Source organism: Neofelis nebulosa, chromosome 14, assembly GCF_028018385.1.
Source record: "Neofelis nebulosa isolate mNeoNeb1 chromosome 14, mNeoNeb1.pri, whole genome shotgun sequence".
In the NCBI taxonomy this organism is placed as follows: Eukaryota; Metazoa; Chordata; class Mammalia; order Carnivora; family Felidae; genus Neofelis; species Neofelis nebulosa.
This window is the reverse complement of record NC_080795.1, coordinates 43083708-43103978: the sequence shown is the minus strand read 5'-3', so window position 1 is coordinate 43103978 and position 20271 is coordinate 43083708. Positions and strand designations below refer to the sequence as shown.

General features: G+C 43.7%; 1 protein-coding gene across 1 annotated transcript in view; it reads right to left on the bottom strand.

Moving 5' to 3' along the window:
• SDC2 (syndecan 2) overlaps positions 1-19972 on the bottom strand; it is a 101716-nt gene extending 81744 nt beyond the window's left edge. The window contains exon 1 of the mRNA XM_058698644.1: positions 19404-19972. Coding sequence (XP_058554627.1) covers positions 19404-19463 — 60 coding nt within the window. The 5' untranslated portion in view covers positions 19464-19972. The remainder of the gene's footprint in view (positions 1-19403) is intronic.
• Positions 19973-20271: the final 299 nt, after the last annotated feature.

Genomic DNA, 20271 nt, shown 5'->3' with positions numbered 1-20271 from the left:
TTTTGTAGCATGGGAGTTAAATCTCAAGAGAGCTGTTAAATATTAGGTACATTAGCTGCAAGTAGCATAAAAGATACTGTTTGACATTCAGCCTATTGCATGACCAGATAAACTGCACTTTTTTGAAATGACCGCTTTCCCAATAATGTAGGTCTTGATCCGGAGCTCAGTGGCAAATCTTGCATTTTGTAGAGGACCTCAGAGCTGGAACTAAAAGCACCAAAAGAGGAGCATAGAAGTGGGGTCCACAGAAACTTAGTCCAAGCTTTCTGGTCACTCAGCCAGAGCAGTTATTCTGTAACTTCGGTACATTTTGACCACATTCAAATACAGGGACTAAGGTCAGAACCAAGAATGTGCCTTTTTAACAAATCCATCCCACTGCCACCCAGAAAATTCAAATCCAGGCAGGGTGAGGACAGCACTTTGTACTAGGCCCATCAGCCTGGAAAGGCTCCTTTCCTCTGGCAGCCTGGGGCTAATGAGCTGGAAACTGGGAGTTTTGGTAAGGGGGGGAGGGGGGGTTAGATCACAGGTCATGATCACATTTTTCACCTGCTTCATAATAACTCTTCCCATCAATTTTATAGGCATTTGGGAAATTTTCTTTTAATGTTTATTTTCAGAAGAGAGAGAGAGCATGTGTGTGCATAGGAGGGGTGGGGGAGGGGGAGAGAGAGAGAAAGAGAATCCCAAGCAGGCTCTGTGCTGCCAGTGCAGAGCCGGACTAGGGGCTAGATCCCTGGAACCAAGAGATCATGACCTAAGCTGAAATCGAGAGTCAGAGAGGAAGGCCAGCTGCAAGAATCCAAGTTTTTTGGCTACCTGTCTGCTATTCCCTTGCTTCACCCAGGATAAAGAAGGAAACACACAGTGCATGCTATTTGGGCAAAAGAGGTAAAGAAATGGCTCCTAACCCACAGTCCCTGTGCACCATTTGTTTCAGTCTTGTTTTTTCACAATGGCTGCTTGAGCCTCACGAGGAAAGCTTTGTGCTAGGAACCATGGGTCATGTGTGATCATGGCATGACATGACTGCCCTCGACCAGTCAGTCTGTGTGGTGTGGCAAACCAGTGGAAGAATGAATGCTTAGCAGGCCAAAGGTACCTCCCAAACCTCTGCCAGTGGCCCCTTTCCCTGTGACCTTAGAGACCCTCTGCCTCTCCACCTCTAGAGGCTCTCTTCCTACCCCCTCAAGGCCACCCACTGCAACTTTATCTCCCAGGTACACATCTCTCTGGCTCACATCAGTCAAGCTGGCTATTCCACCTGATTAAGTACCTGTCAGGGCCACTTGAAGTTTGGAGAACATCAAATTTCAATAATTACACCGTCCCCTGAATTGGGCAAAGAGAGGTTTTGTGGTTAGTTTACAGAAAGTTTGTCCCAGAATGCCATACTCCTTCAACCAAGGGCCAAACCTGATGTCTAGTTTCAGTCAGGCCAAGTTATCAGGACAGGAAACAAAATATATTTTAAGTGGCTCAGCCTTCAACTTTAACATACAGTAAGAATGACAGAATCTAAGGTTAGTAGGAAGCTGTAAACATCAGCTAACCTCCCAGCTAGCTGAGGTTTTGAAGATGTCAAACAGCCAAACACACGCTTGCTTATTACCTCTAGGTGTGGGGCCTCGCTACTTCTGAAGTGGTCTATTCCCTCTGTGACCACTTTTTAGAAAGGTCTTCCTTCCATTCAATCAAAATCTGACCCTTTAAAAGCCTCCACACCTTTCATTCCTGATTGTCCAAAAGAAGGAAGATCCAGGAAGACAAAAGGGTCAAATGTAAGTCATTACATTATATCTTCCTGGTGTTTCGTTGATGATGATGCTTTCCAGAAAGTTTTGTTTTTTTTTTTTTTGTTTTGTTTTTGTTTTTTTTTTGAGAAAGAAAGAATGAGCAGGGAAGGGGCAGAGAGAAGAGGGGGACAAGGATCTGAAGCAGGCTCCGCGCTGACAGCAGGGAGCCCAATGCGGGGCTTAAACTCAGGAACCATGAGATCATGACCTGAGCCGAAGCCAGATGCTCAACCAACTAAGCCACCCAGGCACCCCCAGAAAATCTTTTTACTCCTGTTTTTGAAATTTCCAGTAAAATAAAAACTGAACCTCTTGCACTTCTAGAGTACTAAAAGAAAGTAATTTTATATTAAATAGACTAATTCTCCTGAATGAATACTAAACACATCTGCAAATAGTTTATGGTATGGAATTTGTTTGAATCTTCCGGGTTCTCTGCCTCTATTTATACCTCAAGGCACAAAACAACAAAAATAGCCTGGTAAAGACTCACAAGAGTAGTTAATGCCCAAGGAGAGAAACAGCAAACACCAGGAGGCAACTCACAAATGTTCTCTTAATATTTATTAAACCAACAATAGTGTTTTGGGTAAATCATATTAACGTAATACACAAAGTTCTGGGCAAATGAAATTTTTAATTCATTTACATCAAATGTGCCTGCAGTACACATTTTTATTAAAAGGACAATAAGCATTCAGTTGAGAAGCTTGGAAATAGCATGTTATTTTGAATATCATGTATTATTTTTCTGTCATTTAAGACTGTTAAAACTTTTTTCGAAAAACATTACACGGTAAGCTTTTAGAAAGCTCTGGTTGCAGGAGTATAATTCAACCATTTATATAATTTCTTCTAAAGGTTGTGGAAAAGGTATGCAGTCATGGAAATCACCTCAAATCCTCTCTGTAATGAGTAAGATACAAATATATATATAGCATATATATGTATATAACATATACACACACACATATATTTTTGAAGGAAACAAAATCTTGCAAATGAGAGGGTAAACACAGCAATTCATCCTTTGTGTAGCACTCACCATTGTTTGATGTGTTAAGGCCTCTATTTATACAATCTTTAGCAGTTAAAGATGCAAACCATTTCACTGAAAACATTTTAAAAGAAAAGCACTTACCAATCTGCCAAAGATAAACAGATTTATCTTTTCCTTTATTCACATTCCTGGACTTCCCCCATTACCTGAGCCACAATGTTCCTTTTGATTTCTTCATGCCAATCTGCGTTGGGATTTTTGCTGCTAGCACCTGCAAGTGTCTTAACTGCCATCACTCCCTTGATGACGGCTTACGGGCTGTTGTTACACCCGAGGGTCCCAGGTCCTTTTAGCAATAGCTACCACGCCAACTGTCTCCCCCGGATCGATGCCAGCTTCCCTGAGTCAACACCAGGCAGAAGCCAAACAAAGCTGCTGTGCTGCCTACCTCACAAAACTTGTAAATGAAGGGCATTCTAGAACCGGCTTCTAGGAAGAAAACTATTTCTATATTGTTTTCACCAACTTTAATGTGCTTATGAGTCGCCGGAAGCCTTGTTAAAATGCAAATTACAGTTCAGTAGTCTCAGGTGGGGTTGAGATTCTGTATTTCTAACAAGCTCCCAGGTGATGTTCATGCTGGTCCGGCGTCCACATTTTGAGTAGCGAGGCCCTAATGCAGCGGCCCGCAAGCATGGCTGCACATTAGAATCACCAAGGCAGCTCAGAAAAAAAAGACAAAAACAAAACGCTGATATCCGGGCCCCACAAGCAGGGGCTCTCATTCAATAGTGTCTGGGACAGCAGGGGTGGGAACCACTCTCAGTAGCTCTCAATCTCTAGTAGCATGCAACAGAATCACCCGGTGGGCTTTTTAAAGCAGAGTCCTACTCTCAGATTTCTGACTCAGTCGGTCTGGAGTCAGGCCCTGAAGCTGCATTTCTAACAAGTTCCTAGGTGATGCAGATACTGCTGACCTGTCCACACTTAGAGAACTGACCTAATGCCTGGGTTAATGACTCTCCCGATAGACTCCAAGTTCCACTGAGGACAAACACTTCTTTAATTTTTTTTAATGTCTATTTTATTTGTGAGAGAGACAGAGAAAGAGAGAGAAAAGCGTGAGCTGGGGAGGGCCAGAGAGAGAGGGAGACCCAGAATCTGAAGCAGACTCCAGGCTCTGAACTGTCAGCACAGAACTGCACGCGGGGCTCGAACCCACAAACCATGAGCTCATAACCTGAGCTTAACTGACTAAGCCACCCAGGCGCCCCATGAGAACAAACACTTCTATGTACAAATTGTATTATATCAGCGCTCTGCAACATCTATGTGTCAGGGACACATTAAGGTTGGAGGGGGTAGAATTCACATTTACACTCCCTTAAGTTCTAAGATTAGTCTACATGTATGCTTCATACTTTGGAAAGACATTTACACCTATTGTCCGCCCCCCCCCCAAAAAAAAAAAACAGCAATGTTGAATTTCATTCTAGATATTACAGACTTACTAGGTTTAAAAGCATATGAATCCTAGCAAATGGTTTATTTTAACAGCTTGCTCAGAATAATCCTCCTTCCAACTCCATTGTGGGACAGATACATGTTGAGTGGCAGTTTCTAAAGGGTGAGCACTTTAATGTTATCCTGCAGAGCAATTTTTAAAAGCTTTGAAAACTCTAGAATTCTTAAACAAGGTTTTTTTTTTTTTCCTGAGTCAATTAAAGATAGCCCCCTTTATTCAAGGGATGGAAAATTGTGTTTCAGAATTGAGTGAGGGCAAACATGTTCCCAAATTAGATATCTGAACAAAGTAAACTATGAATAGATTAGATAATGGGCTGCTGCTTTTTTACTGAAGCAAGAACTAAAGACAACTCAGACGTCTTATTCACAGGATAGCCAAAAGCACTCGCTCTTCCCTACTTCAACCCCGGAAACAGTAGAGTTCCATGGAACTAATTCAACTTGAACGAGGTCCAAGTAGCTGAGCTGAAGTAATAAAGTATAAACTGAAGAAAAGGACCATCATTAAGACACGTGTGTGGGGCTTATACATGATCAGTAACTTCAGACAAGTTCTAGGACACATTCCCAATCAGGAAAACACAATCTCTCTGTTCAAAGCATGAACTCAGGCAAATCTAATAAGCTGACCAAACATGCTTTTCTGCAACCAGGCCAGGAGGACAAGCATCCTTTGTTCCACTAAGGAAAGTTTTTGAAAGGAAAGGGAAATGTTTCCTTTTTTTAAAGACATCCTCAGAAAGACTTAATTTATACGTATATAATCTTCTGTGTAAAGAGCATGTATCATAAGGTACCAACATAAACTATCAGAAAAGTATGAGCCAACAGAAAAAGATGTTGAAGAGAAGAGTAGAAAAGGAAGAATCCCAAAGGGAGCAAGCATATCCTCTTGTATACAGCTTTGGACTGTGACGGGCAACAGGGCAGTCCTGGAAAGCCACTGCAATCCATGGGGCTTGGTCACAAGCAACAGGAAACATGGTTTAAGAGGACAAAACCTTGGGGTGCCTGGGTGGCTCAGTTGGTGAAGCATCTGAACTCGGCTCAGGGCATGATCTCACAGTTCGTGGGTTGGAACCCCACATCAGGCTCTGAGCTAACAGCAAGGAGCCTGCTTGGGATTCTCTCTCTCCCTCTCTCTCTCTCTGCCCTGCCCCCACTCATGCTTTCCTTCTCTCTGTCTCGCTCTCTCTCAAAATAAATAAACCTAAGAAGAAGAAGACAAAATCTTACCTGCTAGACTTGCCTCTAAGCTGGAGGAGTCCATGAAGGCACCCAGAGCAGTAGTTCTCAAACCTTCTGGAAGCTAGAATCACCTGGCGAGCTTTTACAGCCAGCTGGGCCCCACCCCCCACGGAGTCTGATGTCCCAGGTGGGGCCCAGGCACACAGAGCTTTTCAGAGTTCCTCAGATGAGTTTAATGAGCAGGAAGGGGTGAGAGTCAGTGATCTAGAATATGCCCCTCGCTCTCCAGAGCTAAGAGCTGGAGAGGCTAAAATACCTTTTCTTTTCACCAAAACACAATAGCCACATTGAGAAAAGAAAAAAGAAGAAAGAAATCAGCCTATCCTTTCTTTCCCATCTGGTCCATGGCACCATCATTTTTCTCAGTCTCAGGTTCAAAACCTCCGAAGAGGATCCTCTCTTCTTTGATCAGCACATCTAATCAGCCGTCCATTTCAATCAGCATCAACAGAGACCAGTGCTGACTCCACAGCGGGCACGCTTCTAAATGCTTGACATGCAAGAACTCCCTAATCCTCACAGCATCACCATGAGGTGGCTACTGTGACTAATCTCCTTTTTACAGATGAGAAAACTGAGGCAGAGAGAGACTAAGTAATCTACCCAAGGTCACACAGCCAGACACTGGCAGAGCTGAGAATTTAAAGAGACCCTGTGAATTCTACTCCTTAGTTCCCCCATCACAAGACACAAGCTTATGGAGAGAAGCCATCAAAGCAATAGGCTCCACGTTGGTAAAGAAATCAGAATATGGGTGGGGCACCTGGGTGGCTCAGTCAGTTAAGTGTTCAACTGGTGGTTTCAGCTCATGTCACGATCTCACCGTTTGTGGGTTTGATGGGTTCGAGCCCCACGTGGGGCTCAGTGCTACTGGTATAGAGCCTGCTTGGGATTCTCTCTCTGCCCCTCCCCTGGTGACTCTCTCAAAATAAATAAATAAACTTAAAAAAAAAAAAAGGAATATGGGTGATCTAGGGTATTTGGACAACCAATGCAAATGAAGTGTGACACTTCATTTTTCTGAGCTACACCTGTTAGACCGTATTAAAAACTGGTTATACATTTAAATACTTTCACTGCTCTCTTGAAAGATAACAGTATCATGTCAGGGCTATTTAAAGCTAAAAAAAAAAAAAAAAAAAAGCCCCCAAAACAGGAGGATCTAACTTCTGCTAGGCCACATAAAATGCAGTCGTGGCAAACGCCGCCTGGCAGTTGTGAGACAATTACAGACAAGAATGGAAAGTGCCTATCATGGCTCTAAGTACATAGTAGGACGTCTGTGTAGTAATTTTCAATGTTAGTGTCCTTTAATAAAATTCATTTCTTAAAAATATCACCCCACAGACTTATTTTCTGAAAAACTATGAGGCAAATGTATTTATGTTATTACGCTAAGATTTACCAAAAATGTTTTCAAGAGAAAAACGTTGGGAGAAAAGATAACCCTACACCCAACACCAGCCAAAGGAACTGAGCAAAAAAGCACTTCTACCTGGATCAGAAGTGCCTCAGCCTCTCTTTTCCAGGAAAGCACTGACATATTTTTAGTATAAAAATCTAAGGAACGCTCTTCTTCCCTCAACCTACCATAGCAGCTTTTTTTAATCCCATAAAATGTGATATTAATTCATGAGGACTTTGCTTCTAGTTTTGATTCTTATCTCCAAGAACCTTTCATCTCCTTTTCTGTCTACAAGTCTCCACAATCTTCCTAGGATTTACGTCAGCCCCTGGTATCTCCAAATCCTAGTGCTTTCTGTTCTCCTCCCTGAATTAGCCAAAATGTTTGTGGATAATAATCGAGTCCACCAGAGCACAAGTTTTGCTGCAAGTTAAAAAATTATCTAAACATCATTTTAAACTATTCATTTTGCACAGAACACATTAACCACACTGATTCAGAGCATATAACATATAATGTATGTTCCATTTGATATTGCATTTACGTACCAACCATGGGCCAGAAGTAAGTGTATTAGGTGCTAATCATTAATGTGCACAATGAAGGAGAAGAAGGAGCCAGAAAGGGAATGTTTTATGGTAAAAAAAAAAAAAAAAAAAAAAATTACTAACAAATCGGATGGCCTAGGTCCAATATATAGCTCTACCACTAACTATATGATATTGGACAAATACTGATGGGTTTCCCTTTACAAGTCAATTCCAGCTCTAAATCCATTGTTACATAATGAAAAGGCAGAGTCCAAAAGAATAAAATAAAAATCATCCGACACTTTTATACCTCTTTCATTCATCAGTTAAGACTATTTGATCTTAGCCAAACATATAAGGTCCAGTTCTCACCTGTCAGAGCCCCAAGTTTATAGAGTATGGAAAATTAGACTATATGAAACATAAGGTTTCTTTCCCCTCGGATACAAACACCAAGAAATTATTCAGGTTCTAAACAATTTCTTAATCTTTGTGTCTTTCATACATCTTAATACCCAGATGTCTTTCCTCAGAGAACAGATGGAGAAAGAGAAAAAAAATTGAACATCAAATATCTTCAGGTCATGAATAGAATTATTTTTCTCCAACACATCATGCCACTTCAAAGAAGGTTTTGTTTTTGCTTTTCTGGGAAAGCAGTGACTTCTCTTCTACAAGGGGTTCTTCTTATCCCTCTCAATGGTAGATATAGTTCTTTGGCAGTTTTGATTGCTAGGTATGTCTAACTAGATTCAGACTGATACATACAATGCACGTGTTATCTATGGGCCCAATACATCTTCAATTCCCCTAAATAATCAAAAGGTAGGTGATAGTTGCTTAAAGGTAGGTATCACGTCGTAATTTCTTTTTTTACCTTGCAAGACCAGCAAAGAGCTTTGCTCTTGGTCGATGTGCCAAGATGATTTAAGTCTTAACTGATTGACTTACCAAACATAAAACTTGATTCAATAACCAATCAGAACCATTACACAATCTAATCAAATCTAATACAGTTTCCTCCCACTATCCGAAAGCAGAGAGTTCCCATGAAACCTTTCGTAAGCCAAAGTGGCAGAAAGCGAAGAAGCAATTACCAGTAATTTATAAAGGAAAACCTTTGAGCATTCCCAGACCCAAAAAATAACCTCCCTTAGGCTTTTCTGGTATCTTAGGACACATCTTGCTAATGGATACACAAAATGAATCAAGATAAAGCACAGATGTTCACACAGTTCAAAGCTGCAGTGGTTTGATGCGAAGATGCTGTGTGTAGTTCCATAGGAAGGAGACTGGCGGCGCCCTTCTTGATGCTTAGGGTACATGCCACCTCCATAATGGCTCACCACAAAACAAACGCTCAACGTATTTTCACTTCTTGCCTTGTTTCGTAAAAGCGAGAATTCTCTTCAGATTTCTTTCGGTTAGTGAAAACAGGTACTAAGATAGGTCTTACATAAAAATGCAATAGCCTAATGTGAACTTCCAAAGAGCAGGGGGATGCCCAAACTATGAAATAAAAATACTCACCACTCTTATCTAAATGAGTTCAAAGCGGGGCAGAAATAAAATTAAGATTTTAATTCATTAGCAAACCTAACAGATAAATCAGGGTTTACAGGATAAGATTCCAATACTGACCTTCTGTAAGCATTTACAACGGTAATCCCAAGTACTATGTCAGGTTTTATGAAGCTTTCATGAGGTCTTAACTACATTTTCAACTTGTATGCAAGTCTCTTTTGAGCTTTAGCTGAATGTAACTGAGGAAACAGATGATGGCAGAAAGAGAGTATAATTCGGCATCACACCCTGCCTGGTAAAAAATAAACTGGTCATAAATTTGTGAAAATACGTGGCCCTTGGTGTCAGGGGTCAAAATGCAAGTGAGAAACAAAAAAAAATACGCATACATATTTATGCACGTAGAATGTATTCCAGAATCACAAAATTTAAAGCTAGAAGGAAAGAGAATCAAAGGTGCTTAAAGCACCTATTATGGGTCAGGTTTACGTTAGAAGTTTTCGGTCATTATTGAAGCTAATCTTCAAAATAACCAAAAAGCAAAATATTATAATTCTCGGTCTTACACTGAAAACACAAGGTCAGAAATGATAAGACATTTCCTCGAGGTCACGTGGATTTCAAGTGGTAATACCGAAAACCAAACCCCAATACACTGGATTCCAAAACCCTGAAGACCATCTCCTGTGTCATCTTAATTTGGGAGAGCACAAAACTGAAACTTGGCAAAGCCAGAACTACAAGTTCATGTGGATTAGAATCTACGTATGTTATGACCCCGCACTTTATTGCACTGTCACACACCTGTCACCCAGGCAACTAGACACTGTTGCCTCACGACTCGGTAAACAGTGATCTTTTGGTTGCTAAACACGTCAAGTGAATCGAGCCATCAGCACAGATGTACTAACCCTAAAGAGTAAACCTTCAGTTAACCAGAAATTAGAGACCCTTGTATTAACATTTTTACAATCTTTTCTCAGATGTTTCCTGCATCTATTGAGATGATTATATTGTTATCTCCCTTAAACTGTTGACTGCATTGCTTTTCTGATGTTGAAGCATTCCTTGGATAAACTCTATCTGGCTCCATCATTAGTTTTTTAGTAAGCTGCCATTTTCAGTTTGATAATGTTATACGTAAATTTTTGGCATCATAAGTGAAGCTGGCCTGTAGATTTGTTTCCTATGCCCTCCCTGTCTGATTTTGACATACAGTAATGCTAACCTGATAAAATGAAGAACAGCCTCTATCATTCTGGAAGCTCTATAACAACAATTATTATCTACTCCTTCAAGGATCGGCAGGACGTACTTGTAAAACTCTCTGCATCTGGCGCCATTTTTTTAAATTGATTTTTTTGTTGAGATAATTACAGGTTCACATGCAGTTGTAAGAAATAATACAAAGAAATCTCTTCTACTCTTTATCCAGTTTCTGCCAATGGTAACATTTTATAAAACTATCATGACTAGCACAAGGATATTGACATTGACACAATCCACTAATCTTAATCAGAGTTCCTAAATTTTACTTGTACTCGTTTGTATCTGTGTGGATGCATATATTTAGTTCTGTGCATTTTATCACATGTACAGATCTATGCATACACATATAAATTTATTTAATATAACCTTAGTGTCACTATATATAGCTTTTTATCAGACTTTTTGTCTATTATAAACAGTTTCCAAGTTATAAACATTCTTCAAACATATTTTTAATGGCTGTATGATATTTAATGTATAATTTAGAATCTTTTATTTAACTGATCTATTATTATACACTCAAGTTGTTTCCATTTTTTAACTATTATTAATAAATCTTCAATAAACACATTTTACCCAGCTATGACTATTTCCTTTGGATAGATTTGAAAAGGTAAAACTACTGGAAAAAATGGGCATTCACATCTTAACACTCACAGCTTCATCTAGTTCCTGCAAAGACCCTTTCAGAAATAACTAATGACATATCCTCTCACATCACCCATGTTTAGAGAAAAACTGAATCCAAACATATCTCCAATGTCTCAACATAGAGCTAGGCCTCCTCAAATCAGCAAAGAGAACGCCAGCTATGAAAGAGCAGGCTCGGGGCACCTAGATGGCTCAATCGGTTGATCATCCGACTTCAGCTCAGGTCACGATCTCACGGTTCATGCTTATAGCTCAGAGCCTGGAGCCCGCTTTGGATTCTGTGTCTCCCTGTCTCTCAGCCCCTCTACCACTCGCACACTGTCTCTCTTTCTCAAAAATAAATAAACATTAAAAAAAAAAGAAAAGAAAAAAAAAAGAGCAGGCTCAATCGTTCATCTCCTGGGCCAGTCTCTGGGCTGGAGCTGATCAGATAAGCCCATGTAGTGTATAAAGCCCCCACTCTTTAAGGAGGCAGAAAACCATGAATCAGAATAATAGTAACTAACACATGACATAAAGCATGAACATGTGTTAAAAGCTCCTACATATTCTGTCTCGCATAATCCTAAAAATCTTGTTTAGAATATTCCATTTTATAGAGGAGAAAACTGAGCACAGAGTGGTTAAGAAAATTGTCTCCAGTTACACAGTGAAGGGGATTCAAACCCAGGCAAGTCTGACCTCCAATGACCAGTCTCTGAGCCGGTCTACCATACTGCCTGCTCATTTAGATTCTTGTTTGTGGTGACCACAGCACTTAACACTGGGTTCCAGTGCTACAGAGAGGAGCTGAGGGGAAGGCACCAGTTAAAGTCCCCTCTCTAGAAATGGGCATCTAGGCCAGAAACCAGATGAGAAGCCTGAGACCCGTCAGTGACTTATGCCTTAAAAAGCCCTCTAACGGGCGCCTGGGTGGCTCACTAGGTTGAGCGTCCAACTTTGGCTCAGGTCATGATCTCATGGTTCATGGGTTCAAGCCCTGCACTGGGCTCTGTGCTGACAGCTCAGAGCCTGGTGCCTGCTTCAGATTCTGTGTCTCTTTCTCTCTCTGCCCCTCCCCTGCTCATGCTCTCTCTCACAAAAATAAACATTAAAAAAATTTTTTTAAAAAAGCCCTCTAAATTAGGGGCGCCTGGGTGTGTCAGTTGGGGTGCTTGGGTGGCTCAACTGGCTAAGTGTCAACTGTGGATTTTGGCTCAAGTCATGATCTCATGGTTCATGAGTTCGAGCCCCATGTCGGGAGGCTTTGGAATATCTGTCTCTCTACCCCTCCCCCACTCACAGGCTCTTGTTCTCTCTCAAAATAAATAAATAAACTTAAAAGAAAAAAAGCTCCCTAAATTATATCAACAAGTTATGTTTTCTTCTGTCAAGACTGAAAGTGAATTCCATCACATCAACTTCATGCTACACTGGCTTATATCAGAAAATATATGAGAAAACACTAGATTATGAACATTCAGAGCAACGTATATAATCCCAGTACATGATGAACACTCCATTCAAGTTAACTGATCACCATCAGCTCTTGGAAATGACTTACCTTTCAGTAATGTGAATGAATTCCTTGTTTCACTAATAAAATAGTAAGTATTTGGCAGGAGCTTAATAATTACTTATTGATTAAGTTAATCTTAACATTTCTCCAATCTTACCCGGAAGCATATAGAAAAACTAAATGTTAAAGAGAGAAAATTCTTCTAGTTCACTCCATCATTTTATACACAGGGAAGCTGAGGTCCCACAGGGATTAAGATAATGAACTGCATGTATGCAAAACCTCACTTTTGCCCTAAATATTGTACATTTATTTCTGCTGTCTTTATATTTAATAATATACCACACAAAACTAATATTTGACTTTTACTCTTTCTTGGTAAGAACTAGAAAAAAAGAATCTTCCCTTAAGATTAAGAGTATCTCATTCCATGTGTCATCTTATCATGAGACTAAACTCTATTAACTGCACATACTCCTTAAATAGCAGTACTATTTGTATTTAATATACCTGTATAATCATCAAAGAAAATAAACATCCAAATGCTTTGTAAAGGGCACACTTTCTGCATCTTTGTGACATTTTCGACAAAACGAATTGAACAGCAGAGGAAAAAAACGTAAAAACATGTCTTGTCTTTAACAACATTTTCCATAGCTTGAAGTCCAAGACCAGGAGCTGGCTCTCACATCACTGAGTGCATACGAGTTGGCCTCTCTCTGCTGATATGAAATGCAAATAGGAAATCTCCAAAGACTTCAAGGTTTCTCCCCTTCCCCCAGTCCTACCAATTCTTTGAGATAATCAAGAAAAACATTCACAATTCTATTTCAACAGCGTTCTTTGCTACTCAGAGGCAGTCACCCCTCCAGCCTTGTTGCTAAAACTAATGCGGCCCCAGAAACAGACTTGTCAAAACACAGTGAGATTTTTTAATAGTAGGAACCGAAACTCAAATTGCTAAAAGGAGAAATTTCATGCATTTCTACTCTCAAAAAATACTCTCTTTCTCCACTCCCCCCACCCCCACTGCCCAACATTCCCTCACCAGCCCTGCTACCTCCTTTCAGATGACCAGCTTCACTCCAGCATGCAATACAGACATGACTCTCTCCTTCCAGTCTGCTAGAATCTCAATGGAACCAAACAGGAGGAAGCATGGATGTACACCAATGACTGCAGGACTTGACCTCGTCTTGTTTACTCTTCACGCCAACACTGCAATGTTGATGAAACTGAGGTCTAGTGAGTCAAAACTGGCAAACTAGCCCAGGTACACCCAGGGGTTGGTGGATTCAGTTGATCCCAGACACACTGCTTTCAGTGGCCAGGGCAAAGCTGAGCTTCAGCAGAAATGATGGATCCCGACTGCCCTTGCCACAGGCACCTGCATTTAAGTATGGATCATTAACAGTTATTTACCAAGCTCAGCACTGAGCAGGGGTGAAATGTGTGAAAAGAGGGCCCTCCCCTTATATGGCATCAATCTCAATGGAAGAGAAAATTCACCTCTTAGAATGTCAGAGGGCTTAAGAACATCTTATACAGCTCCCACATTTCATAGACAAGAAAACAGAGGCCAAGAAAGGAAGAAAAAAACCACTTAGTACTTTCTGTGCCTCAACCACCATTCCTATGCACCCTCATTTTATGCCCACAATAATCATGTCATAAAGGCATTCAGGTCCAAATTATACACATGTACATATGTATTTTTTCAAGTGACTTGGAGTTGTAGCATCTTGTCCAAGTACTATAGTAAGTGGCAGAGTACCAGCATGTGAACCCAGCTTGTCCGCCTCCCATGCCAAAGCCCTTCGTGTTTACAGTGGTTCCCAAGGTCACACAGCTATATACTGCCAGGAGCTCACCAACCAACACAGAATGGCATATAAGAAGGGGAAAAGTATGTGACCCAGACCAGTGGTTCCCAAATGTGGCTGATTCATTAAAATCATCTGAGATGCTTCATAAAAATACCCCACCCCCTTTCAGGCTACTGTTCATGTAAGTCCTAGATGAAGCCCTGAAATCTGTATTTTTACACGCTTCCAACGATTCTCATCATTAGTCTGCTGTATCGTTTACAGAAAGATAAAAACAAGGGCCCAGGGGCGCCTGGGTGGCTCAGTCGGCTAAGCGTCCGACTTCAGCTCAGGTCACGATCTCACAGTTCGTGGGTTCGAGCCCTGCGTCGGGCTCTGTGCTGACAGCTCAGAGCCTGGAGCCTGTTTCAGATTCTGTGTCTCCCTCTCTCTCTGACCCTCCCCCGTTCATGCTCTATGTCTCTCTGTCTTAAAAATAAATAAACGTTAAAAAAATTTTTTTTTTAAAAAAACAAGGGCCCAGTCAAACATGAAAGGCCATCTGGGGCTTGGGTCTGAATCAACAGAATGTTAAAGGAGAAACACTAAAGAGGTGGCTGTATCCCAAGAGTGTTCATGACAGTGAGGCCAGCGGGCAGGTGCTGGGAGACATGATGGGAGTGATCAAGGGGGAAGAAATAGGAAAGAGCAATATTATGAGCATCTGCTAAACTTTGCAGAGATATTTAGTTAGATTCCATGCCATGATAACAAAGAAACACGGAGGTTTGAGGACCATGGGAACACCATCAGAATGGTACAGGATAAATCAAACAGCAGGTGAACATCTGGGCAGGAAGGACAGCTAAAAAGCTGCTGACATAAAGGCACAGGTCCCAAGAAAGACAAAACTGAAGAGGAAGCTACCTGGATCACTAGAACGTGAGCTCCAAGAACACAGAGGAGTTTGCCTGGTTTGTTCAATGCTTTCTCTCGGGCATTCAGTAGGTGCTGAACAGTGTTTGTGGAATGACCACATAGGTGGATTTAACGTCCAACTGGACATGGACGTCAACAAAGTGGAATGAGTCAAGGATGTCTTCAAAATTCAAATCCAAAAGCCTAGAAGGAAGATGATGGTACTGGCACAACTAAAAAAAAGTAAATAAGACTAGCTTATTTTCATCAAAGCCTCTTCCTCATTCCTTCCTGCTTTTTGGGTTTTTTTTTTTTTTTCCTCTAAAAGTTTATTTTGGCTTCTGGGCCATGAAAGAATTAGGTGATTTTGAGATACTGGAGTGTACTGTTGATGGTGGCAGAAATGGCAGGTCTTCTTCCATGGTAAGAACGAAATGATGAGGGGTGCCTGGGTGGCTCAATCAGTTAAGTCTCTGACTTTGGCTCAGGTCACGATCTCACCGTTTGCTGAGTTCGAGCCCCGCGTTGGGCTCTGTGCTGACAGCTCAGAGCCTGGAGCCCGCTTCGGATTCTATGTCTCTCTCTCTCTCTCTGCCCCTCCCCTGCTCACACTCTGTCTCTGTCTCTGTCTCTCTCTCTCAAAAATAAATAAACATTAAACAAATTTTAATATAAAAAAAAAGAAGGAAATGATGAGCGCGATCATTTAGTTTGATTTTTGGCAGTGTTGAAAAGGGACTGTGTTGTGAGAATCTAAACCCAGATGACATTCCTTATACCACCTATTGGATCACTGCCAGCTGACAGGCCAAATAGCACAGTGGCTTGACCAGACTCCTTATAAACCTTAATGACAGAGCTGTCGGGATTCTGGGTGGCTGGATCAGCCTCAGGGCTTTGCCAACCTGAGGAGACTCCAGGCCACCTGTGGCTGACCAGGCAGGTCTCCCAGGGCTTCTGGAGACTTGAGAATTAGTCCTGCCCAGAAAAAAAACTAGGTAATCTTTTGAAATCCTCTCCAAACTAATGATTATTCAAGGTGCTATGTGAGTAATCATGTTACACAGCCCTTCAAAACTAGATGTACCAGGCCCCAGGAACAGGAATTGGAGAGCAAACTCTAATTCCTTTTAGGACAACCATCTTTCACAAGCCTGATCTTACAAGATCTTTCTCCAATGATGTCTACCTACTGCTAACACCCAACTAAAAGAGAAACAGAAATTCTATAAAATTCCCCAGCAAAAGTAATTTGTTTCATTACTAGAGCAGCCAAAATATATTTTTTTAAAGAACTGAAAAAGGTTATACGGTTCTAATTCTATTTTTCTCTCTAATGCAAACTTTCCAAAGCCTGCCTTTTATAATGCACTGAGAGGTAACGCACGGGTCCAAATGACTTGACAGTTTCTTTTAATTTACACACACTGAAACATGTGTATAAAACTCCACTAGTTCAAAACACTTCCTCTTCTTAAACATATTTCTAGTTCCAATTATGTGTTTATAGCAGTCTGCAATATATTATTTCTAAAGATAAACAGTCACATTAAAAAAAGAAATGGATAGAAAAACAGCAGCATATCACTACCGCCACACTCAGTCAGTCTTTCCCCTCACATGGTGTTCCCGCAGCGAAAGCCCTAACCTGCTGGTGCAAAGTAGGAATGCATCACCACTGCTGTCTCCAGCATCCAGAAAGGAAGGGCCACAGTTTCTTCTCACAGATAGCTTTGAGCCTTCATTGCTAAGAACCTCTTCGCCCTCACCTTGCCTTGTGCTTAGTATAAAACTCAAGAATTCAATAACTGCAGACATTTTTCCTTTCCTCTTTACAAAGACAGACTTAAAGCTCGGAAGACCTCTACTTCTAATTCCCAGGAAACTGCTGCAGTTTTCAAATTAAAACACGAGGTACTGGAAATAACGTGCTGTAATAGCTAATTGTTAAAAAAATTAAGTCTATCAACTTCACCTACGTTGATGCCGCTATACATGAAACAGAAACTAAAAAGTAATTGATATGGACTAGTGGCCATCCTGGGCTTTGAAACAGCCTAACAAAGACTCTCTGCTAGAGTCTCCAAGTTGACATGTTAAAAATATCTAATCACCCTTCTGGATGGTAGTCCAATTACTGAAAAGAATATCAACCACAGTGAAGGAGCTCACTGCGAAAGCATCTAATCCTGGTAGGAAATGAAAAATATTAGATCCACAAAGAGAGTTCAGGGGAAAGGTGTCACCAGGTAGGAAAACAGTTCAGCCACAAAGCTTCCTTAAGGAGCAATATCAGATTTATGCAAAAATCCAGAGAACCAGAAAATAGAGACATTCTTTCTGGAGAATCCCCAAACAGTAACACTTCCTGGCAAATCCTGAACAGGATTTGACCAAAAGAAGGACTTCCTTACCCCTGTACAGCCTTTTAGGCAGGCTTCTCTTGAAAACCTTTAGCAGGAGTTCTCCCTTTGCCCTGTTTTGCAACGAGATGAGCAATAACGTTTTTTGTTGGTTTTTTTTTTTTTTCCCTGAAATAAACAGAGAATCTCTTCCTTTTTGTTTACAATGAGTCAAAGTTCATAACTGGCTGGGAGATTACCAGTCCCAACGGATTAGCCCATCATTTGCCAAAGAGAAATACTGATAAGGCTCGCAGTTCTGTTTTACAGCCCAAGCACCCAAATACCCATCTCTTCTGTGTACAGTGTACAATTCTACCTGCTTTTCAATCTCAAGTAACGTTTGGGGACCTGCTGGCACACACAGCGGCTCCCACACTGATGGAAAACGCCCATCTGCTGCTCAGTGCCCAAGAGGTTTTCAACTCTTGAACTGCTGCTTCAACTCCCAAAAAGAGGGAGAAGGAAGAGGGAAGTAACACTCCAAAGGCGAGGAGGAAAAATTCACAAAACCATCCCTGGACAAGTTACTAGGTGGCAAAAGGAGGAGGTATGGAGAGCTAAAAAAGGTCAGAAACAGCTGCACTCCGTCACCGAAGCCCCGGAACGCACTGAGGCTGCAGACAGTATCTGGGTGCTCAGGCTTCCACCTTAGCCTGGCAAAGCTCGGGGCGCCCAGGTAGGGGCCGCCACCGACCAGAAAAGCCCAGGAGGCAGATCCCTTTAGAGGGCGCTCATCGGGCGACGTAGGAAACAAACTCCAGCCCCAGAAACTCGACCCAAAGGAGGAGAATCCAAGTTCCCATTGCCGCGGCCGGAGGGAGGCTGGGTGCCCGCAGCCGACCCGGGCAGGAGAAGAAACTCCACCGGCCCTCGGAAGCACCCCTTCCAGAGCACGCGAGGACAAGCGTGGCAGGCTGAAAGCCTCGGTCCCCGATGGCCAGGCGACCCGAGGCCGAGCTTGGTGTCACCCGCACCCGGCCAGGTCCGGCAAGCTGCACTCCAGGGTAATCCGTATTAAAATGTCCTCCTGCCCCTAAGGGCCCGCGGGGCCGCCCTCCGCCCCTCAAGGAGGAGGGGTCGCCGCAGGACTGGGATTCCAGAGCCCCGGGCCCCAGCATTTTCCGGCGCGTTCCGCGCACCTCGCGGGACCCGGGACTGGGCCTCAGCGGGGGGGTAGCCTTCCCACGAAGTGTCTGCTACCTGGCCCCAGCCACAGAGAACATCAAACAAAAGAACTTCTGCAACTTTCCTCCCCGGACACTCTCGGGTTTCTTAAATCGGAACCCCACCTCCCCAGAACTTGCATTCAACTGAGTAGGAAAGCTAAGTTAGCGTGGGGGGTGATGTGTGGAGGAGAGGACCCCAAAGTTTCCAGGTTGTCCCTGGGTCTCGCCCAGCGCGCGGAGGGGACGGGTTCCCTCGCCGGCCCTCCGACTGTTCTGCCCCCGCCCCCCCCCCCCCCACCTTCCCTAGGTCCTTCTCGGGCCAGGCAGCAAGACCCCGCGAGGGCGAAGTTGCGAGCGACTCCACGGGCCTCTGCGGTTAGACAAAACTGCGATTCTCGCACCCTCATCCCCGGGGACCTCGCGGCAACTCCGGCGAGCAGCGCTTTTCTGCGGGAAGGGAAGGCAAGGGGGAAAGTGGTGGAGGAGCGAGCGCATTTGTCCCGGTAGATCCCCGGGGACCAAGCGCCAGGTCCGGGTGGGGAGCGGGGGTAGGGATCCCCCAGGAGGCGCTGCCCGATTGCCCGCGGGCGCTGCGGACTCCCCGCGGCCCCGAGCACCCGAAACGGCGCGCGCTTCCCCCTCCTGGCCCACTCACCGACTCCGCCGACACGCAGGCCACCAAGCCCAAGGTGAGCAGGATCCAAGCGCGCCGCATATTCCCCGGGGACCGGCTGCTCCCAGCCGCCGCTTGCAACGAGGGCGAAACGAAGCCTACTGCCTAGCGCCCGGCGCAGCCGGTACAGAAAGATCCGGGGCAGAGCAGCCGCAACGACCGCGGCTTGGGCTCGGGGACTGGGGCTCCCGGCTCAGGGGCGCTAGCTGGCTCCTCCTGCGCCTGCTCTCGCCGCCCGCGGCTGCGCCCCGGGAATGCGGCGCTTTTCTCACTTGTTGGTTTCTACACTCCCGAAGGCGAGTTGTTGCTCCTGGGAGGCTGTTCTCTAGAGCTCTTCTTGCTCTGCTGCTGTTTTACTCCTCCGCGGACTCCTTCCCAGTGTCGCGGCTCAGTTGCTGGTTTTGAGGAATAAATTAGATGGCTTGGAATGTAGCTGCAGCTGAAGTTTGGGGGCAGAGCGGTCAGGGCGGGCGGTCCGCGCGGCTGGAGCTCCGGGAGTATCTGGAGAGAAGCGCGTCCGAGCGGGGCTAGTGGCTCAGCGGCTGCGCCCCTCCTCCTCTCCCGCCGCCGCCTCCCTCCCCCGATCCTCCTCCTCCTCCTCCACCTCCTCCTCCTCCTCCTCCACCTCCTCCTCCTCCTTCGTTCCTCCTCCTCCCGCTCCCTCCCTCCCTCCCTCCCTTGCCTGCTTCTCCCAGCTCCTCCGGGCGTCAGGGGGAGAGGAGGCGGCAATGTGACTCCCAGCTAAACCCGGGAGAAATTCCTACAGGATTACGCCTCGATTGGCAGCTTTGGGGACCAGTGGGCGCCGGTGGCTCCGCGCTGTGGCCGCTCTGGATCTGCTGGTCCGCAA